Source organism: Oenanthe melanoleuca, chromosome 4 (genome assembly GCF_029582105.1).
Source record: "Oenanthe melanoleuca isolate GR-GAL-2019-014 chromosome 4, OMel1.0, whole genome shotgun sequence".
In the NCBI taxonomy this organism is placed as follows: Eukaryota; Metazoa; Chordata; class Aves; order Passeriformes; family Muscicapidae; genus Oenanthe; species Oenanthe melanoleuca.
The window spans coordinates 1,214,407-1,241,946 of NC_079337.1; the positions used below are offsets into that span (position 1 = coordinate 1,214,407).

Below are 27,540 nucleotides of genomic sequence, written 5' to 3' on the forward strand. Positions count from 1 at the left end.
TTGATAATACTGATATATAATTAGGGCACACTACCACTAGGCCATCCCTCACTATGGGTGGCTGGAATGTGTTTCAAGTAGGGCTGCCCAAATCCTAAGTGCCTGTTTGTCAGTGAGAGAAGGAAATACGAAAAAAAATTGTTGCCAATGGTGACCTCAAATTCAAGGTCACATTTTATCTAATCAGGCCAGTGGTACCCCTGAACACATTCTTGAGTATTTGCTTCAAATTTGTTCTCCATTGTTTTAAATGTAACCAACAGCTTCTGGGAAAGGGGCCAATGCAGAATGAATCATTTGTATCATTGCTTTTCTGAAAAGCTAAAACTCGCTGAAATCCTCAGATCTGTGTTAAGTGAATTTTTTGTTTATATAGGCCAGATGGGCCTATGCTCAAAAGTTCTGAACTCTGATTTCCCTGGTGCAGGAGGTTACAAACAAGAGCTATAACTGGCAAGTTTTGTGTGCAACTGTCCCTTGGTGTAGTTAATAAGCTGTCAGAGTAGCTGCAGTATTTGAGCACAAAGAAGGTAAAGCACTAGGTAAAAAACTGGGTGTAGCTTGGCAGTTTTCAGGGCACTTGTGACTGATATGAAATGATATTGCGAGAATAAAACAATGTAGGGATGTTGCTGAGGGCATTGCAGTGTGCCCTGCTGTGTCACCCACTCATGGCATTGTGAGGATGCCACTGTACAATTGGGCATCCTGGGCAAGGCAGAGAGAGCTCCAGCCTTTGCTGTGCTTTGGGACCTGCCAGTGTGGCTGGGCAGGGCTCACCTTCCTGAGGCAGCGTGGATCGCTCACCTTACACGACACCGGACACACTCCTCCAATTAGCGTGTGTGCTGATCTGGGCTATTTTGAGGGGAAAGACCTGGGTTAGGTGAAAGAGATTGAAAGAGCAAAATGATTGCAGGAAGTGAGCAAAGGAGGAGGAGGACTTTGCCTTCTCCTGGGAAAATGCTCTTTAATTACTCTGTCCTGACTCTTCAACATACTTTGAGGTGTGTTCTGCCAACCCCAGTCTTAACATTGTAACAGGTGTTTATTTCCTTCCCTCCATTTCTCAGCTTTCTCCTCCCTGAATTTCAGGGGAAAATAAAAACCTGTTGAATTCTTCAGTGATACAGCCTAGGGCTGCTTTGGCAGTAGTATGACTGTTTATTTTCCAGAGGAAAAGTGTCTGACTGTGAATGACATTCTGGTTATCCTCAAAGTTAGAGACTTCAGAGTTTAACCTAATCTTGCATTAGGATCTGTTTACTCTGACCAGAGCATCCACAGCAGTGAGCTTAATAAAGTCTGGATGTCTGTCCTTTTATACTGGCAATTGATGGTATAACACACTCCCACACTCGAGCAGGTGCATGAGATGAAGGCAAGCAGTACTTAACAAAGCTGGTTATTTTCTTCTGACAGCTAATTGTTTTAGACTTGCCTTCCTGCTAGCTGTGTTAGATTAAATATCAGGTTTGTGTTCATCCTTTATAATGAGTTATCCTTTACAGGGAACTACATGAATATTTGCACAGCAGAATTCTACAGAATATCTGTCTGCACATATTGCTCCTTAATAGTTTTTGATCAGTATTGAAAAGCTTTTTATATGTTCGCCAAACAACCACAGTGCCTATTTTTATGCAAGTAGCTAAAGATGCTGAACTGACTCCTGTTTATAAAGCTCACTTGACATGTGAAGCAGTGAGACAGAAATCCTCAACTGATTGTCTGGGAGTAGCTGGAGAAGCCTGGTAGTGGAAAATGTACTTGGGCACAAGAGAGGCCATCTGATAATTGATATTATGTGTTAATATATTTAATTGTAGGTTCTTGGTACTGTGGGACGTGTTGCAGCTGTTTTGATTCTGACCAAATGGTCTTCCCTGCATCCTTTTTGTGGTTTTGTTGACACTGGGCCAGTCTGCAACGTTGGAGCATTGGTTGGAGAACATGGGATCTGGTAGTTCTGTGAATGTCCAGTACAAGTACTCTCTGCAGAAGTCTGAAAATGGTGAGTGATTCTTAGAAAAGTGATATTTTCCTGTTTTCTCTTGCATATGCTGTTAGGAGGTTGCATTGAATGTGTTTCTCCTCTGAGTTTTTTTCATAGCATTGAAGTGAGGTTCTGTCTTTCAGTGTCCTGTGATAAGGATTCTCAGGTGTCAGGCAGAAGACAACAGGAAATAACAGCTATTTAGATGAGGAGTGGGTTAAAACCCGCCCAAGCCTAACCAGAAAGGAAGCAACAGTTAGAACCAACCTGCTGGATTAAACACTTGCTGGGTAATGCAGGTGTTGTGTTTGCTGACAGTGAGACAGATGTCACCCTGCTGCTTGCCCTGGATTATTTTCCAAGGCTCTTACTGGTGCAGGACTGTTAAGCAGAAGCGTTAGCAAAGCCAAAATGAATCCGATTACAAAGAAGGTGAGATGGTGTGGCTATGAAAAGCTGGAAAGCAAGAAGTGTGCATTTTGTCTAATTGTCACCACAGTGCTCTTAATCTCTGCTAATAATCTAGACTTGTTTATGGCTCTCAAAGCTACGGTGATTTATTTTTATGAAGCTCTCTGTAATGGTATTGATTTTGTGGGTGTGTGCCTGTGTCTGTTGTGGAACAAAGGGAGTTGATGAGGGAGACAGATATAAGGAAGGGCTAAAAAGTAAATAAACGTCTTTTCTTTGGAGCATTGGCAGAATAGCAGGATGGGGCAAATTGTTTGCAAGAGCTTGGGAAAAAAAATAAAGAAATGAAAGTGGGGATAAGGTTGTGACTCAGACTTTTGTTTGTTACTGTCCACTGTTGAAAAACTTTTTATTTGAGTAAGACTTACCTGTCATCCATAGCACCAGAGGTCTGTGGACTTGTCCAACAAGTTCAGGGTTATTTTAAGATGATCAAGTGTAACACAACGCTAGTTACTTATTTCAAACCTTGTATTACATCTGATACCTCAGCAACAGTTTCCCATGGCAGTAAAGCCTCTCTGAATTTTTAGCTTTGCTTCTCAACACCCTTCAGATTTGGCCATCTGCAGCAGGGCAGCTGCTTATGACTTTGTGCCCAAATGCAGCGTGCCAGATGTCATCCCTGTCCCCCTGTACAAGGTGTGAAGGCTGTTTTCAATGGAGACAATGCAGGAGCAGAGCTGTTCAACTGGCCCTGCCTTGGAGTGAAGTCTGCTTTGAGCAGCTTGTATGGTATATGGTTTGGATCATCATAAAATGTGACTAGGTCTTCTCTTCTCTTCTTTGTTGCCTTTTATTTTCCCCCACTAATACAAACACTGCCAGGTATAACTTGCCCAGGTAAGCTGCTAAATTAGAATACCTGTCTCTTTTGGTTGCAGAGTCAGTTTCTGTAAAAGCAGAGTAAAAACCGGTACCTTGCCTATCTGGGGCCTACATGATGTGGATGGTGGCATTTATGTTAACTGTGCACTTGATAGGCTGCCTTTCACAGGTTTAACTTTTACTGTTCCAAAGGTTCTGGTTTTCACTGGTCTGTGTGGAGTCATCACAAGTAATTTTTTCAAAGCCCAGGAGATCAGTAAGCATTTTGTCAGCAAGAGAGAAGGCAAATAATACAGAAGTTATTCCTGAGTTAAGGCTTGCCAAATCTTACCTTCTCGCCCACAACTTCAGAGTGTCTTGTCCCTAGTGCAGATCAGCAGATCTTCCTTTTCTGTGCTCTGCAATTCCCAGTGCTGAAAGAGAATCATAATTTAAAAGGATTACTATTTTCCAAATGTAATTAATTGAGATACCTTCTTTAGGGCAAGGTTGCTGTTTCCTGCTGGGTCATTTGTTGTGCAATTAATGCAAGCTGACTGAATTAATACCATCTCTTTGTCTCTTGCCAGTGCATAGCAGCCTTTGGGTAGAGATGAGGGATTTTCCTCTTGTCAAGGTTTTCCCACGCACCTGCCACTGCTCTCCCTGCTTTGGTGAATGTGGCAAGGGAATATACCTTCTGAGCAGGCCTAGTTCCCTACCTCGGTTGTTTCTCTTGGATTTTGAAGCCAGCCTGTGGATACAGCAGTCATCTCTTTCCCCCTCAGCTAAAGATGACAGAAAACCAGTGTTAGAAGATGTTTTAAGTATAGGGCTCACAGGTGGGGCTCCAGAAAGGAACAGGAAGGGCCCAGAAAGGAACAGCTGGTCCACATGGGATCAAGGCCAGCTAAGGAAGATGAGAAATTCTAGAGGTATATAAAGTTTTATGGCAGAACCTGGAAAAGGAAATGTGAAACTGCACAATGTACTTCACTTGAATAATGCACACACCCCATCTGAAATAATCTTTGAAGGGACCACACTGAAACTGGGAGAATGCAGAGCCTGTGTTTTAAAGATCAAAGGGCAGATAGCCCTGATTTGGTGGGAAGCACCTGTGGCTTGAACCTCAAACAGGCAACTGGAAATTCTGGCATCTCAGTCAATTCTGTGCCATGAAGTGGCCGAAGTTCTGATCCCTATTTTCACTGAGAGTGTATTTTTGTCTATTTTATTGCAAGGTAATGGTATGTTGATATTTATGCTACAATAGAGTCCTTCTAAAGTTCTTTCACAACTGCAAGAGCTGAGGTATTTATTTGACATAAAGAGCGGTGGAAAATCCCCATATTTCTAAGGCTCTAGAAGGAAACTTGGTATCCTGTCTTCCCCCAACTCTTTGCATGACCTCAGTTAAACTTCTGGTTTCCTGAAGCCCCCTCACCTAGAGATGGTAAGGTGGACATAAAAATGATCAAGGTAGGTAGGAAAGGAGGATATTGTCAGGGATTTTAGGCCTTAATAATTTGTTGTTAACCCTGGTGCTGAGGAACCAGCAGCAATGGTTGGAAGTGCTTCAGAGGTCTTTGGTCAGGCAGGGTCAGGTCAACCTCTTGCAAAAAAGAAGGCAAACAGAAGAGGGTTTTTCTGCCCTTAGGCACAAGAATACAATTCCTGCAAACCTTATCCTGAAAAGGAAACGTTCTGTTCCATGTTCAGGGGTGGGAAGGAGCTGTTGCAGGCAGCTCAGCTGCAGGCAGTGCTGCAGCACTGGTTCTGTTCTTGTCCCCAGCTTTCAAGGCAGCTGTGTTGATCCAGCAGTGGTATCGGCGCCACGTGGCTCGGCTGGAAATGCGCCGCCGCTGCACCTGGAGAATCTTTCAGTCCATTGAGTATGCCTGTGAGCAGGATCAGATCAAGGTATGGTGCCAGCAAAAAGCAGGAAGGAAAACACATAGGAAGGGGCTTTCTGTGCCAGTCTCTGGCTGCTGGCTGGGAACTCTCCAAGTGCTTCAGTGGCCAGGGACTGGGTTTCCTGGGTTTCCTTTTTAACCTATTGATTCCCTGCCTGCTTGTGTTGCATAAAACACTAAGTAATGAACCTCAAAAGCAAGCCCTAAGAGCCATTTAACAGAGCTTTTCTGGAGTCTGAACACAATAGGCAAGTCTGCTTTGTTATGTTTTAACTTTGATTAAAATTCTTCTACATGGCTGCTTTGCTTTCAGGGACAGCAAGGGCTCATAGCTCAGCCTGTGGCTGAAGGTAAAGCTACTGTTTTGACTTCATCTCAAGATAGTCAAAACTTGAATTGGTGCAATGAGAGTTGCTGTACATACCAGACAGCATGAGGAGGGCGAAAGAAATCTTCCAGAAAGATCACAATAGGTTGCTACTCTGTTGAATTGCATTCCGGGGTGAATGACGAGCTCTCCCTCTTCCTGCAGCTTCACAACTTCTTCAGTTACCTCATGGACCAGTTCACACCAAGCAGCAGCAAAGAGAGTAAGTTTGTGTGCTATTTGTAATTGTGGCACCAGCAGCTCCAAAGGCTGCACCCTGTACTATTCATTGCCCAGTGTCGGGCAATCTTCAGGATGGCACATGCGGCCAAGAGTCTTGAATGATGGCATCAGGAATAGAGAGTGAATTGTCTGGAGACCATAAGCTGTGTAAGGGATGTGGGGCAATTCCTGCTCTTAGGGGCTGGAAGGAGGAATCAAAGCTCAGTATGTTTCCACAGAACCACAGTATGGTGTACAGTGCACATGGAGATTTGTCTGTGCAGCCTTTCCCTCACTGCAAGTTTTGTAGCAGTGCCAAGCAGTATCCAGCATCCATGGCTGTGATTGCTTCTGATGAGTGCCAGTCCAACCAAACATCTCTTCTGTAGCAAATTACTAGAATGGTGCCTAGAGCCAATTAACTATTTTTTTGTCTGTTTCTTTTCTTTAAAAAACACCAAACAAATTAACCCCACCAATCTGCCCTCCAGGGGATTTTATCAGTCGCATGTTTGTAAGTGGGGAAAGTTACAAAGAGGCAGAGCTGGAAAAATACTGTGACTATGAATCCATAGAGGTGCCAGACTCCTACATCGGACCCCGGCTCTCCTTCCCTCTCCTCCCTGACCATGCCACGGCCTTGCTGGAAGCTTTTCAACAGAAACAAGTAAGGATCCCAAACAGGTACCATCCTTTTCCCTTTGCTGGACAGAAGTGGAGGATAGGTAATTTGGTCTTAGCTTTCCCACCAAGCTCAGTTGATTAGAGCATAACAAGCTGGCTGGCTGTTAAACCAATGGGGTTGCAAACTATATGTTATTTCCTAATGCTACAGAAATTTTCTTCTTTCTGAAAATATACTGCTGGTAAAACTGAACATTTTACCTTGGGGTGTACCAATATTAACCTGAATTTCATTTCTAAGGGGAAAAATTATCAAGAGCTCATGTTGAAATTTTTTTTTTTTTTTTTTTAAATTTCTCAATTTGTAAATCAGTATAGGATGGCCTAGAGGGAAACAGCCAATTAGTGTTTTGTGCTATGCAACTTGGACTTGGATTTAAAATGTAAAATGTGAGTTTTTTGATGTGGAAGTTGAGTACCACCTCAGCACTAACAAGACAAGCCTTCATACAACTGCAGTGTTCTGCTGCCATCCCTCAGCTGATGTGCTGAACTGCAAAACAGGCCAAAACATCCCTTCTCCAAAGAGAACTTCTAAACCAAAAGTGTCTCATGGCCAAAGTGTTGGGCATGTGGAAAAGCTAAAAAAATTTAGAGGAGCAACTTCTTACCTATGATATTGGGCTGGAATTTCTGCTGCTTCTGGAGGTGGTGTGGACTAGTGGGTACAGCCTTGTCCACAAGGTGCTGAGGCTATAGGGGGCTTGCCAGCCCCCTCAGTGCTGCCTTGGACAAGCCATCCTGCTGTTCCCCAGTATTTCCCTCATCATGTTTGTGAGCCCATAGGTCAGCACAGACTGCCATCCCAGGCAGATGTTCTGCCATGCAGGCTATCCTGGTGGAGTCTTTGCAACCACAGTGATTTCCTGCTTTAATCCCTTCACTTTCTCCTAGTAGCAGCTCCATGCTCGTTATGTCTTAAACCTCCTGCATGAGACCAGGAAGCACCTCAAGCAGTTGCCAAACATCAGCCACGTCTCCACCTGCTACAGCGAGGAAGTCACCGTGTGTGGTGGGTCCCTTGCAGCCTCCGGGGTGGGATACTCCTGTGGGAGGGCGGGGCAGAGGGAACACGGTAGCGAGAGCACCATGTCCCCTCTGTACTGAACGTGGGACACAAATGCTCTCTGTAAGCAAAGTGTGTTGTGATGCCTTGAGAGGTGCCTGGCTCTGTCTGAAATACCCAGCTGCTCTTTTATCTCTTGCCCCAAACTCGGAGTCGTTTTATTAAACCACAGAAACCACACCCGGCTGAGGACTGGTCACAAAACTTGGTAGTGGTCTGACCTGTTCGTGGTCTGGGATTATTTAAACAGCAAAACCTGGAGCTGTTCTGGGTGAGCACCAGCACATGCATGCAGATCCAGAATGCTGACACATCTTTACATCCTATAAGTAAATTTGAGACAAAGCTTTTTACTTATTCCTACTCTGACTAATGCTAAAATGTTGAGGTATTTCTGAAAAATACACAGCACAGACTTTTGCATGCAGTCAGCCTCTGGAAAACAAATCTCTCTCTCCAGTATTGTTTAATTAGAATTAAGTTGTTATTTTGAATGAAAAGGTTTCTCCCCTATAATGACAGTTTTGTGCCATGTTGTGCCATCACAAGAGATAAATGAACAAAGCTTCTAAAGCAGTCTTTAGCAGATGGTGTAGGTTTTTTTACTGTTCTTCTCAAACTTGAGCTGAAGCCTTACATTGTGTCCTTTAGGCTTGCACTTCCCTAAGTATTTCAGTGGTGATTCCTTTATAAAGGACATAGTTCATAGGAAGTTTGTATTGATGATTTTTTAAGTTCAAGGTAAACACACTGTGACTCGTCTCTTTGTACCTGTCAGGAGACTTGCATGGCCAGCTGGATGACCTGTTCCTCATCTTTTACAAGGTAGGCACCAAATTTGGAGAGGGAGGCTGTCTTGGCATTGTATCCCACAGGTCATGTTGAGAAGCCTTTGCAAAATTGGGCCATTCATGTGCAATTGGCCAAGTCAATTTGATTGGTTTTAAATGGCTTCACAAATCAGCAGCTTATTCCCTTGCTGACTTGGAAATCTGATATCCATGTCTGTTTTATCAGTGCCAATAGTATTTTTGTAGTGCTGATATCAATGGCAACTTTTTGTGACTGCCAGCTTCACTGCTGGGGCCCACAGGATAAAGATGAGCAGTGATCTGTTGTAGCCTGGGACAGGAGTGAGAGACTGCAGCTGGGGAGAGGGTGTACAGACACCTTGGGGAGGCTCTCCAGTGACATCTGCCTGTTCCTTGCTTTTACAGAATGGCCTTCCTTCTCCTTCCAAGTCCTACGTGTTCAATGGGGACTTTGTAGACAGAGGCAAGCAGTCCCTGGAGATCCTTGTTATCCTCTTTACCTTCCTCCTGATCTACCCCAAGGAGGTTCACCTCAACCGCGGCAACCACGAGGACCACATGGTGAACTTACGGTACGGCTCCCGTGCAGGGCTGAGCACGGTGTCGAGGGCATTGTGCAAAATCCCACTGACAAAATCCCCATCTCCTGTTCCTCTAGCTATGGCTTCACCAAGGAAGTGATGCAGAAATACACGGTAGGCCTATATTTGTGTCTCCTTTACCATGTCAGACATGCGTTTAGAAGACTTGATGCCTTATCTCTTTTTTTCTTTCTCTCAGGTGCATGGGAAGAAAATCTTGAGGATGTTTCAGAATGTCTTCTGCTGGCTGCCCCTGGCCACCCTGATTGATCAGAAAGTCCTCATTATTCATGGGGGCATCTCTGACACCACTGACCTGGACATGCTTGAGAAAATTCAAAGGGACAAAGTAGGTTTTATTTCCCAGTTATGGCAAGAGACAATAGTGTTGCTGATTTGTGGTGAGGAGCTCATTTCTACATGTCAGCTTAGCTGCTGACAAGACAAATCTAACAGATGGTCTTCCTAGACTGGCTTGTGTTTTGGTATAGGCTTTGGTTTGTTAGTGTGTGCAAGAGCTGTGAAGGGATGAAGCTCTGTTGGTTTCTGGAATACGTGCTGGTGCTGAAGTAAACATGCAGTGAGGATGAGACGTCCCACAGTTCCTTAGCCTGTTTTTGCCCCTTAGATTTTCAGAATGATTTTGATAAATCATTTAACTTGTCTCTGCCTCACTCTCTAGTTGGGAAATATCACTTTCCTTCTCCAAATATAATGACAACTCTTGCATGAGTCATTAACACTTCCTTTGCTCTGCTGCCTGGTTCCCATTGCAGATTAAATCTGTGTGCATGAAGTCAATGAGGAAAAGTGAGATGTGATGGATGTGGGGCCCAGCTGTAAACCCCCTGTAAATCCAGAATGGCTTGTCTGAGAGGATGGAACTAATAGTTCCCCACAGTCAAGCAGCAGTTGATGGCAGAAAAGAGTGGGGCTTGGAGGTTGGATCACTTGAAGTCTGCCAGTGGAACACATTAGAGCTGGAGATCTGGGTTTTCATGCTGCGTTATCAGCTCCATTTCTCTCCTATCTTTCAGTTTATTTCTGTGCTAAGGCTGAAGAAAAGAAAGGAGTCAAGCAGAAAACCAGAAATGCAGGCCATAAATGGGGAGAAGGAATCAGGCAGTGATGCAGCAGGGAAGGAGGCAGCCCCCAGGTTATCTCTGCAGCCCCAGTCAGCCCAGGCTCCCAGCACAGCCAACAGGCTGGAGTTCTCCAGGTGGCTGCGGCAGACGGTGCAGGAGCAAATCGACACGTGCCGCCGGCTGGTGGACATCAGTGAGTCAGAGCCAGAGGAGCTCACCTACTCCAGCTTGGTCTCCTTGAAGGACGTGGATGAGCCCTGCTGGACTCGCCAGCAGGAGTGGAAGCAGGTGAGAGTCCTGAGCTGGCTGTGCAGTGGGTGCCTCCTGCAGCAGTTGGTCCTTCAGTGGTGGGTGGCCAGGAAGGGCTGCTCTGTGAGACCACGGGGATGTTTTGTTGGGTGCCTTTGCTACCTCCTGGGAGGAGCAGCTGGTGACTTCCTTTCTGTACTTTTCCAGCCTGAGAGTCTCTTCCCTGTGCTCTGAAATCACGGTTATTAAGTTGACATTACATGTAACCTTCCAGTGCTGCACACCTTTTCACTATAGCACTATATACTGAAGTCAGGGTTAAAGAGATTAAGCATTAATCCAAACAGTGGTTACTGAGTTAGCACTTGTATTTCTGGAGGCTGCAGAATGTCCTGGCTAGAGAACAAAGGTGTTTAATACTAAGCCTGCTAAATGGCCTCAGGATCTGCTAGTTGTTCTTGCCCCAGGACTTGTGTTTTGGGATGGAGGAAGACAGGCAAGGCTCTTGGACATCTTAAGGCTAGCAAAGGCACAGCTTGAATCGGGCCTGACTTGAGCACATTCCTCTTTCCCCAGACACTTTGGATGTGCCTGTAGCTCCTGGCCAACAGTATTCTGAGGTGGCCCAGGTCTGTGACAGTCTTCAGCTGGAATGCAGGGAACATGTCTGTTCCCCTGCACTCTGGTTATAGCAGCAGTCTAGGGAGGGATTCAAGACTGAGCTGTATTTGCTTAGTGAACTTTTCCAATCCTTTCAGATTTTAGACATCCTCTGGAGCGACCCCATGCCTCAGGAGGGCTGTAGAGAGAATAAGGTGCGAGGTGGGGGCTGCTACTTTGGGCCTGATGTGACGGAGAAGTTCCTTGAGAAGCACAGCTTGCAGTTCCTGATCCGCTCTCACGAGTGCAAGCAGGAGGGCTACGAGTTCTGTCACAACCGCAAGGTCAGCAGGGAGTGCTGAGAAGGACACTTGGGTTTCCATCCTGCCACGGTGGGGTTTCTGGGGGGTGGCTTGTCGCAGTTCTGCATTTCTTCCAGTGGGGCTTTAAGCACATGCAGAATCCTTGAACAGGCTGGAGTTAACTGAAGTGTGTGTGCATCTGAAGTCTTGGTCCAGGGCTATCTGGAGTTGCCTGCTCTGCTGGGGACGTGGCTGTGCAGGCAAACCGTGTCCTTGTGTGTGGTGCTTGAGACATGATCTGAACCCACTTGTGCCATGGCCCCTGCTTAGTGCAGCTGTTCTGCAGATGAACTACAAATGGGTGTTACTGAGCTGCTGCAGCCAAGTTCTGTTCCCAAAAGATGCAGTCAGATCAGTGGTTTTGTCAGGGCACTCGGACTCGGAGAGCAGAATTGTTGGGAGACAGCACAGGAAAACTGCAGAAGCCCAGCATGTGGCCAGAGCCAGGTGTGACCAGTGCCACCCACGAGGAACTCACACCTGCAAGGCTTCCAGGCCAGCTGGCACCTGACTCTCCCTCTTCTCCATAAAACATGGTGCTTTCACAGGCTGTGCACTCTAGGGGGCATTGGGTGTGCTGTTCACACATGTATAAATATTACAGGATGTATGTTTTGACTGCAAATGTCTCTTTTTTTTGGGATTAGGTGCTGACCATCTTTTCAGCCTCAAACTACTATGAGATTGGCAGCAACAGGGGAGCCTATGTGAAGCTGGGACCAGACCTCATCCCCCACTTTGTTCAGTACCAAGCAAACAAGACAGCCCATATGCTCACTATGACCCAAAGGCAAGGCTTTCCAGTTGCTCTGTATTTGCCAAAGGGAGAACTTCATAAGCCTTTAGAAAGTTTGACTCTGGAGATGAACTTTCACAGCTTGATTTTCTAAATAATAGCTCTAAAGGAGGGACCAAGCTTTGTACTTGAAGTTACTGAGGAAATCTCAAGGATTGAGAAGGGAGTATTAACAAAATTCCAAGGGGACTTTTCTAAAGGTTGCTGATTTTTTAGTTGTCTGAGGGCCTGGGCAATCCATGGACAAGCCAGGTAGAGCACTGGGAGGGAAGGTGCAGTTTTTCTTGTGACTGATGTCAAGTGCTTCAAGTGCCTCTCTCTGTTGTGGATCCTCCAGAATCAGCAGAGTAGAGGAGTCAGCCTTTCGAGCCCTGCGGGAGCAGCTCTTTGCTCACACCTCAGCCCTCGTCAGTGCCTTCAAGGCCTACGACAGGGACAATACAGGTAACTCAGAGCTGAGGGACTTGTGCGTTCACTGCCTGGTTGGATGGGGCTGAAGTGACCAAGTTGAGTCAGCAAGATGTGGCTGGCTGAGGGACTGCTCACTGACAGCTGTCACCAGCTGTCATGGGAGGCTGTGTCAGACCTTGCCAGTCTTGTCAGTGGTCAGTTGCTGTGGATGCCTCTGACACCACAAAGTGGGGGTGCTGAAAAAGTAGGATGTCATTAGCCTAATGTGTAGTAATTGAGGCTGGTCCTAGAAGAACTCCTTGCAGCTGGAGTACTGATGAAGCATTGGCAAAGATTACCTGGAACATGTCTGTTGTGTCACTTGGGAAGGGCTGGGTGGTCTCTAGGGTCCCTTCAACCCTAGAGTCTAAAATCACTGGGAAGAGGAAAGTGAGCAATGTCTTCCATGGCAATTGTGTCTGTCAGAGCCTTAAGGAAAGAGCTGAGAGTTCTTATTCTCTGGCAGACAGGAGTGCTGTGTTGGTGCAGTGACCACTGAAAACTGTTGGTGGACTGGGGAAGAAAAGGGATATATATGGTGGCTGGCAGGACTGCTCATGGGGAGAACTGCTTTCTTGCTTTCTTCCCTGGCAGCAAACCTGTTCATAGGAATTCAGCTCAGTTGTTACAGCAGCTGCTAAAATGGGCAGTGGGCTGCAAATTTCTAATGAAATACCCACAGTTAGTGTCTTGCCTTTGTTCAGATGTTTGCGGCCTCATAGCCTGGATTTGTTGCAATGATGAAAAGCTGCTGAGGCTTGGGTGGGAAGTGTGTGTGTGCCTGCAGTGCAAAACAATGTACACCTAGACTGTGTGTCACTGTTCCAGCTTTTCCTTTGCCTTCGCGTGCTTTCCCCCAGCTGCGTCCCAGAGGTGTCTCTGTTTTCCCTGCAGGAAGGATCACGCTCAGTAACTGGGCGACAGCAGTGGAGTCGGTGCTGCGGCTGGGACTGCCCTGGCGAATGCTGAGGAAACAGCTGGTGTGCAGCACCAAGGACGGCATGCTGGAATACAAATCCTGGCTGGATGACCTGGCCATGGAGCAGAGGAGCCAAGAGGTAAGCACTCAGCCCCTTCCATCAAAGCATGATGTGAGCAGCTGCTCACCACACCCCCAGCATGTGCAAATCAATTAGGGTATCAATAATCCAAAACCACATATTTACATAATCCAAAACCACAATGAAGTTGATAGGAAGTCTTGTCTGAGCTCAAATAGTCCTGAGGCACCCAGCCCATTTTACAAATAGATGATGGATGTGAAATCAAAATTCAGAGGTAGTTTTGGATGCAGGCTTCTGAGTAGAAAGCTGTATCCACTCTCCAAGTGGCAGTTTCTTAATTCAGCCCAGCAAATGCAGTGCTGCAGTGGTTATAAAATTCAGCCTGGCTCACTGCTAGCCCAGAAGAGGGCTGTTGGGAAGGAACACAGAGGGTCCAGTCATCACACACCTGGTCGATAAGGCACTGCTGGTAAGTTCTTGAGAGCAAAAAATATTCTTACTTGTGGAGACATCTGCAGCAACAACTCAGAGCAGAGGTGTCAGAAGGATAAAAACTGTGATCATGTCTTTCAGCACATCCAGTCGAGCTTGCTGGAAATAATTTATCGAAACAGATCCAACTTAGAGACCATATTCAGGATCATAGACAGAGACCATTCAGGTAAGCAAGTGGATAGTTATCACTACTTTGTGTTCCCTTCTGCTTGGGAGCTTCCTTTAGTATGTATAAAGGTGTTTTTGTTTAGGCTTGCGTGCTCCTGCTCCCTGCCACGAGGGACATGTGCATTCTGACATGTGCATTTGTGTTATGCCTCTGCTGCTTTAAGCTGTGTTTTAGCCAGTGTTCTCCACATCAGGAGATGTAAAACGCTCCTCCGCAGGTCTCATCTCCTTTGAGGAATTCCAGCAAACCTGGAAGCTGTTCAGCTCCCACATGAACATTGAACTTACAGACGATGGCATTGACGACTTGGTTCGCAGCATTGATTTCAACAAGGATGGGAACATTGACTTCAACGAGTTCCTGGAAGCCTTCCGCCTGGTCAAGCAGTGTCCGTCCTGAGAGCCTGCCCAGGGCTGCCACGTCCATGCCTTGCTTTCTCAAAGCCAGCACTGCCCCACCTGACCTAGAGCGTGCCTGCAGATGGCAACAGGGAAAGGGAAAGGCAGGCGCCCAAAACCGTGTAGGCAACGGCTGTGACCCAGCTGGGGAGGGAAACAGGTGAAATAGATGAGCTGCACTTCAATTCAGACTGGTTTTAAAAGAAGCTGCATTTTAAGTAGTTTCCTGCTCAAAGGGAAAAGCAACTTAGTGTCTCTTGTCAATGTGAGAAAATGTTACAGATACACTTCAGAGCAGTAAAGTGGAAGTCAATGTATTAGTTGTAGGCAGTGTTTTAAGAAGACAGTACCTGTTTGATCACAGCTTTCCTTTTAATAAACCATTTTTTCTAGATTGCTGTTGCTTGGCTGTTCATTTGTTTTCTCATTAACAATGTGAGCAGCAGTGCTGCTCCAGTGATGATACCTACTTCCCTGCTAGTGTTCCTCTGCTGTGGTAAGCTTGTTCTGGAAGTTTGGAGCTGCTAAGTACATGCAGTAGAGCCAAATGTTGGAAAAAATACCTCAAATGTGCCACACTGACTCTAGCAGGGGCACTTGTTTAAGAAATATGTTGAGATAATTTCATTTTTAAAGTCCAGGCCAGTAGATCAAGTAGCCCCCGGCTAGGGAGCCTATGCTGCAGATACAATTTAGTTTCAAAGCATGGTAGGAGTGCAGCTTGTGAAGAGTTCGTAAAACAAGAAATAATGTGTTTTTAAAATACAAGCAGCACAGTCTGGCAGGAGACTTCACTGAAGACTGCTACCCCAGTCCCCAAAAGAGGATTCTAGTCTCACTGGATTTCTTACAAAGCTTATTGCCCAGTCCAGTTAATTAACTGGAACTATGCTTCCAAAAGCAAACTAATCCCGCTGTATTTCTATTTCTAATCCCCAACTGTATTTCTATTTTTCCATCCTTCAAATTTAATGAATGGAATTAATTCTGGCTAATGAACAAAATTAGTTTGCCTGTCCCATGTTTGGTTCTGCTGTACAAACTCCTACTGCAGAGAAGCCTGTTTTTTGTTTCAGTTACCTTCAGTGACTTTCCTACTGAGGGGAAAAGCAGGTCTCTCTCCATGGCATGGAGTGAGTGGGTACCTGCTCTGCGATGTTTGCCAGGTAGGATCTAAGGGCCACACCTTTGATTTTGGTTTGGGGACTGAGGCTGCCCAGCAGCTCTGTGGCACTGGGTCTGACAGCCTGTTACCTGCAGTGCCCAAAGCAGAGTGAAGTGCACTTACCTGGAGTTGTGAGCAACCTCAAGCTTTGCTGATGTCACTGACAGCCAACACCACACACCACTTATTACAAAGTCAGACTGAATTTATTATTCTTGGGCAATTTAAAAAAAGGCAGAAGACAATGTCCAGACATTCTGTTACTGAGAGGGGCAGCAAAGCTTTGTGTAATTCACATACGTAAAGCGATCAAAACACAACCTTCAGATCCTTGCAGTCCGAAGGAAAGACAGAAACTGGAAACAGGAACTTTGTGCAGCTTGCCCCAGTAATTGACTGGTATTGCAGAGAAAAACATAGTCACAGCAACAAACATCTCTGTAATGGTTTAAATTAGCTGTTTACACAAAGGTGCTGGTTGATTGTTCTGACAGAAACATGGAAGCAGGCTAAGCTTTCCACAAACCGAGTCATTAGTGAAACAATCCCCTCAGCACTGCATTTTTAGGACAATGCTGTTGTAAAAAAAGAAAAAAAGAAAAAATGTACAATAGTACATATAGTTTCATAGTAAAATGGTACCTGAACAGATTCAGTTTTCCTTCTTTTGTTAAAGCATATACAGCTTTATAAAATATAAACCTTCCAAAGGTTAATTTTAAAAGCTTAGAAGAGGCTTTGCTAATTCTAAAAGTAACAGACAAAATACCATTTTGCTCCTACAAGGTATGTGTTTTATTTTACCTCAACAGTTTTAGCCTTGGAAGGTGAGCCATGAACTTGACTACATGTTCTGTGTAAACCTCCACCAGTCAACTGAAGACTCCCCCTCGGATGGGAATGCTCTCGTTCAGCCCGTGCTCTATTAGCTTGATGTCCTCCAAGTCATCCTTGATGATGCTGATTAGGTGACTCAGCCCTTCTTGCTGCTGCTTCAGGTGCTGCAGGTAGTTCAGAAACCAGTGTGAGTATTGCTCAGTTTCACAGACTTACTAGGTAATAATTCTCCAAAGTGTCATGACTGGTGGCCTTGGCACATTGATAAGCCTGGCATAGTTTCTTTGAGGAAGGAATAACATTTTCTGTACTAACAGCCTATCTCCAAAGAGTGCTTTTGTACAACAGCTTGGTGCCCTGGCACTGCAACCAATTAAAAGGGTGACTTGTCAAACAAGGCAAGAACACGACAGTGTAGACCCAGCCAGTGTGTGCCTGGCTAAAATGATCAAGTTCAAAGAGTAGGCCAGGATTCTACCCAGCAATACTTACTTGCTTGATTTCCCTTAAGAGGTCTGCATCTATGTAATAGCGCTCCTCAGCCCGCACCGCTCCAAAGTGGTTCTGCATCCTGATCTGGGACATGAGCTCGTTCAGTCTGCCCTGGGAAGAGAAACAGGCTTAAATCAAACACAACTCATTTGCTCCAGCATCTACCATTCCTTGACTCTCCAGGGCTGGATGCATTGCTGCTCATTCAATTTTGAGATGTTCTGAAGGCATACATAAGGTAAGTGAGTCCAATATTTCCAAGAACTCACATCTACTGAAATACCTATTGGCTATTCAGCCAAGAACATGATGCTACAACCTACTCACACTGCTGGACTGAAAGCCTTCCACAACTAACCTACACACATGGTTTGGAAAACTGACATGTTTTTAGTGAGGAAACCCCAGAGTTGTTAGCCAACTGTCAGCCACTCACCTTGAACTGCGTGGGTGCGTTAAGCTCACACTGAATTGTATCCAGCTGCACACGAAGCTGCTCCTCATCTGCTTGAATGGCATAACCACTTTTCCTCTGGATCTCCTGCTTTATTAGCACCTACAAAAGAAGCCTTTGACGTTCATTAGAGAACACGTGGCCCATCCCTCTCCCCACCAGCCCAGCCACATATTTTTGCCCTTCCTTCAGCCTCATTCTCACTGGATTTGTTGTGTCATTTGGTCTGCTGCTCTAAGACCTCAGGGCAGTCCTGTGGTTTTGGGTCAGTGAGAGAGAAAGGTTCCCATGTACAGCAGACCTAAAGCTTTCCCTGACAGCTCTGCCTGGTACTTAAATGAATACCCAGTAGCTGAAGTCAGAATAACTTTCAGCACTGGCCTGCACAAGATGGAGCAGGTTCTTCTTCCCTCTGAGAATTCTTGTGCCACTAGACTGTGTCAAAGGAGCTATTTAAATTATCCCTGTTACCTGCAAAGTTCTGTGTGAAAGCGCCATCAGTTTCCTTTTGTACTGTGCAATTTTTGCCATCGTTGTTGTCTGGTTTTTCTGCAGCTCACTGATATCTTCTGATATTATCTGCAGAGGAGATGAGAGTCAGCTGGAAGTCAGAGAAGGTCTTTGATAACAGAACACATTAGGCCTGATTTCAAACTGAGAGTTTCATGACACTACACCACCCAGATGATTTTACAAAGCTCTCTCCTACCTCTCCTGTTCTGCTTTGTGTTTATTTTCATACGCAATTAAGATTTTCAGAAGGCACTGGAAAACTGGTTGCCCAAATTAAAAAGTCCATGCCAATACAACTTAATGGAGCTGGTGTGGATTAGTCTATAGCAAAACAGTAAGCTTGAACCTGGAACAAATGAAAGCCAAACCACACTGCTCAGTTTTTGGGGCAAGAGATCTATTTAAAGAATATATTAAGAACGTGGTTCACATTTCAGTTTTGAACACACAGAGGCAGGTGCATTGAATAGCACATCCTTTGTCAACAGCAAGTCACGATAAAGATGAGCAACCTTACATCTAATCGAGTTTGATGCTGTTTGGTCATCTGATCCTGCACCTTCAATCTTCTCAGCAGCTCCTTGAAACCCACCATTGGCACAGGAATAAGCCTGTGAGAACACAAATATTTCTTACAATGTGTTTTTATACTGGACACAGGGTAAGGACCAATAATTACAAATAGAATCTAACTAAAGTTACAGATTATGTTGGTCTCTTATAAATTAATATATAACCTTTTCTTCTTTTGCTAAGATCTAGAGTCCCCAGTATTCCCAACAACCTGCTCCTTTTTCATAAAGAAACCAGCCCAATTTATCTGTAACCACTGGAAGGTACAAAGGTGCATCACCTTCAGCAATTGCAAAAGGTAAGTCATGATAACTAATCCATGTAATGGAGGACACAACACCTACAAGGAACCCAATAAGTCTCTTTATCCTGACAGCTCCTAAGCCTCTAAATGGGTAAAGGGATTAAGACAGCCACTGCCAGTAATCTTCACTGCTTTCAAGGGGATCAGCACACGGCCAAGTTGTACTCGAGTAACTTTCTTGCAAGTTACCTGAAGGGTACTATGCAATTATTATCTCTTTCTCCCCTTTCCAAGCCTTGCTGCAATACTTCAATACTTGGACAGACTATTGGACTTACTTATCAGGATCAGGATTATCAACTTTGGCTTGTTCCCATATAATAGGATCAACACCTAAAAAAAAGAAGGATTTTTAGTATGGATATATGAATAGAGAGATGTTGCAGCTGTAACCAGGAAAAAGTGCTGTGAAATACACAAACTCTATAAACTATGTTAACCCGAGTGCCTGTTACACAAATTAAGGTTAATTAAACCAGGGTAGCTCTTTAGAAGTCCTGGTCCTGAGCAGGGACTGTAAATTCAGACCCAAAGGCTGTCAAGCACTCCTGCAGATTTGAAAGCAGGGGAATGAAATAACCCATGGGTGCTCCCATTGAATAATACATACTTTAAAGGGAGAAATTCCTACTGCTCCCACTATATGCCACACTTAGATCACCTGTCCTTTTTTGTGTGAAGCAAACAAATACTCAAAAACTCAGTTAATTAAGTGATCCAAGTACCAAATCAGCTGACAAAATATTCCCAGTAGGAGTTAGCTCTGACTATTCTGCAAGGCTAGGCCCAATGTCTTTTCCAATCTAGATTTCATAATCTCTCCTATCCTAAACATAGACATATATAGAAGCTATAGACACAAAGGTAAGTCGTCTAATCAAATGCCATGAACAGCCCTTAACTACTCTGAGACAAAGCTCTATGTGCATTGTCTGTGACCACCTAGGCAAGCTAAGAGACCCATCTGAAAAGTAGCAAGTGACTATGAGACATCATTATTCTGATTTTTGACTTTTCTTTCCTTATTCTTCCTACAGGTGTGACACCTGTTTTTTTCCCAGAGAGCCCAAAGGCCCAGCCCACGCACCGGCAGGAGGGTTCTGCAGGAGCTGCTTGACTTGTGCTGGGGACAGCTCTGTCCTGGCCATGGCCAGGCTGACCCCCAGCTGCTGCAGGGATGATTTGATGTTGGCCTGCTCGAAGTGGGCGTAGAGGGTGGTTGCAGGAACTCTCCTCGAGGTGCCGTTGGGCGAGCGCTCCACAACGTAAATGATCACTTCTGTCCTGAGAGAGGCCAAATGCAGAACACTTGTCAGGAAAAGGCCAGAAGCACGCCGGAGCTAACACAGTACACAACCACCCAAAATCCAAGCTCCTTCTCCCAGCTGACCTTCAACTTCCTTTAGCTAAGGGAGATGTGAAGTACCAGTAGCTGCAGGGTTTAATACAGCAAGGGAGAGAGAGAAAAGCTGTAAATATCATTACATTCTCTGCTCTCCCCAGTTTTAACAACTCTATTCTATGGTGATACTAGTACTACATTGAGAATAACCTAAAATCTCCGGAAAGGTGGTACTGAACTTAGCACCATAAGAAAAACTGTATGAAGGAATAAGAGATACAAATCAAACTCAGCATGAAGAGATCTAAAACTAAGGGGAAGGGCAGACAGGAGACATAGGCACCAACCCTTTGTAACATGCAATATATACAGGCAACCCTGTGGGAAGTTCACGTACTGGTCATCTGGCATCGTTTTAACACCTTCGACATTGACAGTGAGGGTCTGATTTCCTCCCAAAATTTTGTGCAGTGATTCTACCAGCTGCTGCTGCTGGCTTCGAATGTCCGCTTCTTTTCTGTTAAACACCAGGACCACGAGGCCATCTTCATCTTTGTTGTTGGGCATTAAACTGTAACCCACAGCCTGCAAGGAACAAAATGAAGGTATGTTACTTAGCAAAACCATAACCTTGTGGCATGAAGGGGAGGGGCTAAATCCCTCCATTTTTAGAACAACTGGTCCAAAATTTAACTCACAATGTATTCAGAGCTGCAGAAACATAAAATCAATCCCCTTTTAAATCATTCTCTCCCACAGCCAGCAGTAGAGCAGCTTTTGAAACAGTTTGGATTTTTACAAAAAGTTCCTAAGTATCCTTTTCCCATCAGGGGAGTTGCCAACACAGCAGAGCTTACAGCAATCGGGAGCATTTTACAAACGGACCCTTTTTCCAAGTGTACAAGTGGATTCCAGTGGAACCCTTCACATAATGCTTCTTTCTTATCTGATGACAGGTGTTTCCAGAGGCAATAACCCAACTAGCTTATGGTGCTTTGCTCCTATCTCTGTGCCACCTTCTCCCCTGTTTTTTGCAGGCATCCTCTACTGGTGCACAGATGGAATTTGTCAGTATTTCACTTAAGGCACATTAATTCATGGCATTAGAAACAGTCCAGTCACAGGGACAAGAGTAAACCCAGTATTTGGCATTGTCTAACCTGAAAACTCTTCTTTTTAGTATATGAAACTTTAAAATAACTGATTTTGCATCACACAAGTTACACTGGGCAATTTTTCAAAGCTCAGAAATCGTGGAAGCAATATCAGACAACAACTTACTAGAAAATAAGCTTTCAGGTTCATTGCCAACAAAATGTTCAAGGTAACACTGAAAAAGGTGACGCAACAAAGCCAAACATTCGCAAGGCAGGCACAGTTGCTGCAAAAATCTTACAGAAGTCTCATAATGTGCATAATCAACACTAGACTTAATTAAGTATTAACCTACATTCAGGTCACAAAGTTAGCACTCCAAAGGATCAGATCAGGGAAGGAGGGTATCACCACCCTGCCCCAAATCCCCCTACAAGCCTGAGGCTTAGCAGCACAGTCAGCAGGTGCGGGATTTGCGGAGGATGGAGAGCCACGAACTCTTTGTGGACATGAGAAGCAAGATCTGGAACTGCTGACAATTCCATACAGGGAATGGAGTCAGCATAAGCACTGGCAAGGATAAAGGCACAAGAAAGCTGAAGACTGGTGGATTTTAAACCTGGCACAGGCCAGGTTCACAGAGGGTTATTTTAATCTACACAAAGCAATGAAGAAAGACCCTAAAGCTCTTATTCGAAATGTTCACAGTTTCTTTCAGACAAGAATGTTATTTTAAATTGTTTCTGTCTTATTGCAACACACAGAGATACACATTAAAATTAATTTCCATAGATCTGTTCCAAGTACACACACACTAACCTGAATACTAGCATATGAAAATGTTACTTTCATCATCCACATCTGGGCTCATTATCTAGTCCCTCCACACCCAAATTTCCAGCATCTTCGAACCTTTTAATGAGTATGCATCAGAACTGTGCAGATTACCTGCAAAAATACCGTTTCAGAATACTCTTGCCGGTGACAAGAGCTGATGTAACACCCACAAGACGCTCAGACTCACAGAGTAAGGGCATCAGCGCCCTCTGCAGGCAGCGGGACGATGCCGTACCTTAAACCGGCAGAAGGGGTTTTCCTGCGTGAACTCCACCGGAGCGATGTTGTTGTTGAAGTAGCCTTTGCCCGTGCCCCAGAAGGCCTGCAGCTGGTTCCACTTGGCCAGGATGGCATCCCTCTCATCCCCCAGCAGTGTCGGGGCAGAGAGGGCGCTGGCTGTGTTGATGAGCTGGTTGGACTGAGCGGGTGTCTGGGCAGGCTGGTTGAACAACCCTCCGCCTAATGCTGGGAGGGAGGAAGAGAAACAAAAATGAACTCCTTGACCAACCGTGACCATGCTGTCACCTACCATCTGCCTATCACTGCCATCACTTCTTATCATATTCTGAGAAGCAAAATAAAAACACCGAATGAATAAATTAATTAAAATCAGATCATGTTTCTTAGGTGTCCTTTTACAGCCATTCTTCAACTACCACAGAAGACCCTGAATGCTACATCAGAAGTAATCTTATTTTATTTTTTAAACAAGACATGTATTGATCCATGTCATCATCTGGCACCTATGTCTCAATCTGAGAGGCAGGCTGGCTGTTACAAATTCAGTGCACTCAGAGCCTGAATCTGCTTATTATCCAACTCCCATTTAAATTAATCTCAGCGCCTTTTTCCTCCCCCTTCTTGCAATGCTGTGACTGCAACATCAATTCTCTCACTACAACTTCTACTACCATTAAACGAAAGCAGGAAATACTGTTGGAAGCTCAAGGGGGAAGCTCAGGGACTTGCTTGAGCCCTAGTTTAAAAGTTTAAGTGTACCAGCCCCTGTTACAATACCCTTCTGTCCCACCAGCCGAGTAACTGAAGGTGGCAGTCTTGCGCTTTCGCTGCTAAGGGACGGGTAAGTCCAAAGGCCATACTCACTGGTCTGCTGCTGCTGCTGCTGCTGCTGCTGGGTTCCAAAGCCTCCAAAGCCTAGCCCGGTTCCCAACCCACTCCCCAAGCCAGTTCCAGTTCCTGTGCCAAAACTGGTACCAAACCCAAAGCCTTTGTTCTGGGTAGCACCGAAGAGCCCTGGGGAAAGAAGGAAATGATGAGTGAGAAGAGCAGAGCAGGCACATAACGCAGAGCACTGCTGGGTTTGCTCTGCAGGCAGCCAGCCGTCGGGCCCCTTACCGCTGGTGCCGGTGTTGGTGGGAGCAGAGAAGCTGAAGGCCGGAGCTGCAGTGGTGGTGGTGGTCCCAAAGCCTCCGAAGGCACCTGCAAACACAGACTGCAGTCAGGCAGCAGCACACGGCCTCTGAGCTGGGCACAGCCTCGGTGTTATGGGAACGGTGCTGACAGACGGATGGCACGGGCACGAGCATGTCGGTCACACTGGGCATGGCATCGAGCTCACCGTCCCAGGAGATGGGGGAGAAAATGCACCACAGAGCCACAGCTGGGATGGTGTGTAACAGAGCAAACAGGAGGGCACTCAACTCACATCTTGCTCCTCTACCAGAGGGATGTGCTTTCCCTGGTGACAGACACAACTAACAGTGCTATTCCTTAGATTCGTTGGCACCAGTACTTCTGGTCAATGTCACTGCTAAGTGTTTAATAAGCAACCTGATGTTTTGTGAACTTTACAAACAGCCCTAACCTCGGGAAACAAATCAAAGCCTGAGGCCAGGTACACACAGTTGCTGTGCTTACAGGCAAATTTACAGGTAAAATTCTACAGGGTCCTTTTTTTAAAAAAAGCCCTGTTTCCCCATAATCCTCCCTGTTACATCTCATTTGGAGGTTCAACCACTAATACAGGAAGATGGATGCAAAAGCAATCAGCCTTCCACAGCTTTTCAGCAGGAGAGGACCTAAATGAGTGCCCGAGCTCCAGTGGTGCCATGGTGCCAGAGAAGGTGCAGCCTGTGGAGTGCTGACCTGCCTGGGAAACCAAGGTCTCTGTGTTTCGTGCTGCTTCTACACGTGCTCAAATGAGAAAAGACAGTCTGCTACAAAGGATTTGTCACAAAGATGCCGCCTCTCCTAACACTCATGTCAGTAGCAAAAAGGAAAAGGTTCTTTAGAGCTATTGCACTCACAGTCCCACCCACAAACAAAATGAAAAGCATAAATCAAAGCTGATATGCAATTGTATTTAATTTCCATTCAGCAAACATCTTAATGTGAGTGGGCACAAGAAACTGTTCCCTGTATCACCCATGTTTCTATCCTGCCAGTGAGCAGGACACTCTGGAGGAGCACCACGGATGACACCGTTTTTAGGTACCTTTGTGCACATAGCAAATTTAGTCACGCTTTTGTGAAAAGGGTCCTGGGAGTACAAACTGAATATCAAATGGACTATCCACAGTGTGTTCTGGAGCAGCTCAAACAAAGCCAAAGAAATGCAGCCCAAGAGTGTTCACAGCCAATCAGCCCCAGTGAGATGCCTGGAGTGCACACAACAGATGAGAGGCGCTGACACAGAGCGGTGACACTGTGGCATGGATGGAATTCCTATACGAGCAGCAACGGCACCCCCGGGCTGATTCCACACCCACAAAAGCATCAGAAACCACCCAGTCCCGTGGTTTTAGAGGGAATGGGAAATATCTAAGGTGAAATGGCTCAGATCTGCTGGATCTCCGTGGGGCCACCAAAGGCTTCCTCAGCCACCCCCCAGTGCAGGGACTCCCTGGAGCACGAGTGGTTTTGGGATGCACGGCAGCTCTCGGGGAACAGGCCTCAGCTGGGCTCTGACTTGGTGCCGGTCGTATACAATCTGTTTCTCCACAGAAACTACTGAGGGGTGGTGCATTCACGACAGCCAATGAGGAGACATGGGGGAAGATGAAAACATGACTGCAGTAGTCCAAGAATCTCATGTCAGGAAATGTGGCACAGGGACCAGCCCTGGGATTGCTTGGGATCACCTGGATTCTTTCCCATTTCTGAACCTTTTGGCTACAGGGTTATTTTTCCTCAAAAGCCATTCCTTGAGAATTTAACAGGCAAAACCCCTCCAAGCCTATGGCTCTCCAACCCATTCCACTCCCAGAGCTTCTACAGCCAGTGTTCACTGGATATGAGGATCAGTTGAGGGCACAGATTCCCAGTGAGGGATGCAATTCTTGGACCCCTGCTGGTAACATTTACCACAGAACACGTATTTATGCATTATCTACCTGCGCTTGCCAGACTGTTACCAAAATTGAAGGGCGGAGTTGCGGTAGTGGAAACACCGAAATTCCCAATATTAAAATTCACCGCGGGATTAGCGGTTAATCCGAAACCCCCAAAATTAAACCCACTGGCAGTGGAGTTTGCAGTTTCAAGCCCACCAAATCCTGACGAGCGGGAAGCAGAAAAAGAGCAAGGCAACATTAGTTCTGAGTGAAAGGCAAATCCCAGGAAAGAAAAGCTGAAGCATTTTTCCACCCCCATGGGCAAGACAGGCATTGCTAGAAACAAGAGAAAAAGGTATTAACTGACATTAAACATAACTTATTGGACATAAGGAGGACAGTTAAAAGCTTCACACACTGCTGCTGTAAGGACATTATTTTTCAATTATACTGTGCAAAAAGCAGCAGCATTTCCCCACTCCAGACAGCTGCATCTGTGTTAAGTGTAACAGATAATAGCAAAATTAATTCATAAACCATCAGGAAGGCAAGAGTAACTCATCATCATACAAGTAATACAGCAGAATAACCACAATACTCAGCTCCAGCAGCTAAGGCACCACAGCAGCCTCTGCTACTCCAGAGCAGACTTAACCAAGTACTACTGCCAAAATCTGCCCATCTCAGCCTTGCAGGATTTACTGATGCATCCAGCACCCCTGGGATGCAGCTGAAACACAAAGTCCTGAGGTGTGATCCCTCAGGATACCGGTCTGTGTCATAAGCCTTGCCATGGTGTACAGGTAGCACAAGGTGATTTTTTACTTTCAGATGGGACCAGAAAGAATGTGTGTAAAATCCCAGAGTGGAAGAGACAGTAAAATTCAAGTTAACTACAGTGAAAGTCCAAAGGACTTGCTCGGAGCCAACAATCAATTACTTTACTGAGGGTAAGGAAAGTTCTGTCTTACACTTCACCATAACTAACAGTGAAAAAAGAAGAGTGGGAAAAAGCCTTCCAAGTTAACCCCTTTTTTTTACCTTCCTCAAAAGTGAACTTGCAAGGGCATCTCGTCCAAACGACGATTTTAGTGCACACAAAACGCTGATCTGAGGGACATGCACCACGTCACCACAAGCGCCTCACGAGCAACTCGCGGGCGGGGCGCGGGACACGCGCGGGTTCCTGAGGGGACCGCGGCTCCCATTGGCCGGGGGGCACGCGCGGGCTCCTGAGGGGACCGCGGCTCCCATTGGCCGGGGGGCACGCGCGGGTTCCTGAGGGGACCGCGGCTCCCATTGGCCGGGGGGCACGCGCGGGTTCCTGAGGGGACCGCGGCTCCCATTGGCTGGGGGGCACGCGCGGGTTCCTGAGGGGACCGCGGCTCCCATTGGCTGGGGGGCACGCGCGGGTTCCTGAGGGGACCGCGGCTCCCATTGGCCGGGGGACACGCGCGGGTTCCTGAGGGGACCGCGGCTCCCATTGGCCGGGGGGCACGCGCTGCCGGCCGCCGCTGCTCTCATTGGCGGGGGGGCACGCGCGGGTCCCTGAGGCAGCCGCCGTCCCCATTGGTGGGGAGGCACGCGCTGCCCGCTGCTCGGCTCCCCCCGCCCCGCTTCCCCCGGCGCTCACCGGTCGGGTTGGCGGCCCCGGCTCCTGCCGCGGCGCCGAAGTTGAAGGCCATGGGGCCGATCGTGGGACGGCGAGCGGAGGCCCCCGCGGGAGGCGCGTCCGAGCCCCCGCGGCGGGTCCAGCCACAAACAAAACCGGCCGCACACGCCGCTTTCCGCCGCCGCCAAAAGCGCTTCCGGGTGGCGCAGGCGGCGCGCGGTGACGCAGTCCGTGCGCGCCAGCGGGCCGTACCACTACGGGAAACGGGAGGGGGGGGTCCGGGAGAGGTTTAATGTGCCAAGGCACGCGGGGAAATAAAGGAGAATAAAGCCGAACAGCTCTTCCCCGAGCATCGGGGGAAAAGATCCTGCTTTGCGCTAAACAGCGATTACAAAGGCTCGCGCGAAGGAAAATATTCCCAGCTCCGGGTGGCTGGAATCCGAGCCTGAGCTCCCCGCAGCAGGGGTCCCCCCGCCCTGGATCCCGGCACTGG

At 46.5% G+C, this 27,540-nt stretch overlaps 2 protein-coding genes across 3 annotated transcripts; one reads left to right on the plus strand and one right to left on the minus strand.

The window, feature by feature from the left end:
• Nucleotides 1-1,230: 1,230 nt before the first annotated feature.
• PPEF2 (protein phosphatase with EF-hand domain 2) lies at nucleotides 1,231-14,928 on the plus strand. Its single transcript, XM_056490999.1, has 16 exons — nucleotides 1,231-2,014; nucleotides 5,070-5,197; nucleotides 5,723-5,780; nucleotides 6,271-6,446; nucleotides 7,361-7,475; nucleotides 8,308-8,354; nucleotides 8,747-8,913; nucleotides 9,000-9,036; nucleotides 9,122-9,271; nucleotides 9,960-10,295; nucleotides 11,015-11,200; nucleotides 11,866-12,008; nucleotides 12,352-12,458; nucleotides 13,359-13,522; nucleotides 14,042-14,129; nucleotides 14,350-14,928. The coding sequence occupies exons 1-16, from the start codon at nucleotides 1,954-1,956 to the stop codon at nucleotides 14,529-14,531; spliced, it is 2,145 nt and encodes a 714-aa protein (XP_056346974.1). The 5' UTR covers nucleotides 1,231-1,953; the 3' UTR covers nucleotides 14,532-14,928.
• A 996-nt stretch (nucleotides 14,929-15,924) lies between these two features.
• On the minus strand, nucleotides 15,925-27,274 carry NUP54 (nucleoporin 54). 2 transcript variants are annotated; one of them, XM_056489414.1, is made up of 13 exons: nucleotides 27,069-27,240; nucleotides 25,496-25,657; nucleotides 23,499-23,582; nucleotides 23,247-23,396; nucleotides 22,378-22,607; nucleotides 20,608-20,795; nucleotides 19,956-20,152; nucleotides 19,147-19,201; nucleotides 18,509-18,602; nucleotides 17,950-18,057; nucleotides 17,461-17,580; nucleotides 17,025-17,135; nucleotides 15,925-16,696 (listed from the first exon to the last, which is right to left on the minus strand). In XM_056489414.1, the coding sequence occupies exons 1-13, from the start codon at nucleotides 27,118-27,120 to the stop codon at nucleotides 16,568-16,570; spliced, it is 1,680 nt and encodes a 559-aa protein (XP_056345389.1). In that variant the 5' UTR covers nucleotides 27,121-27,240; the 3' UTR covers nucleotides 15,925-16,567. The 2 variants fall into 2 exon arrangements, with proteins under 2 accessions (XP_056345389.1, XP_056345388.1); XM_056489413.1 differs by lacking the exon at nucleotides 25,496-25,657 and having other exon boundaries at nucleotides 27,069-27,274.
• Between the last annotated feature and the right edge of the window lie 266 nt (nucleotides 27,275-27,540).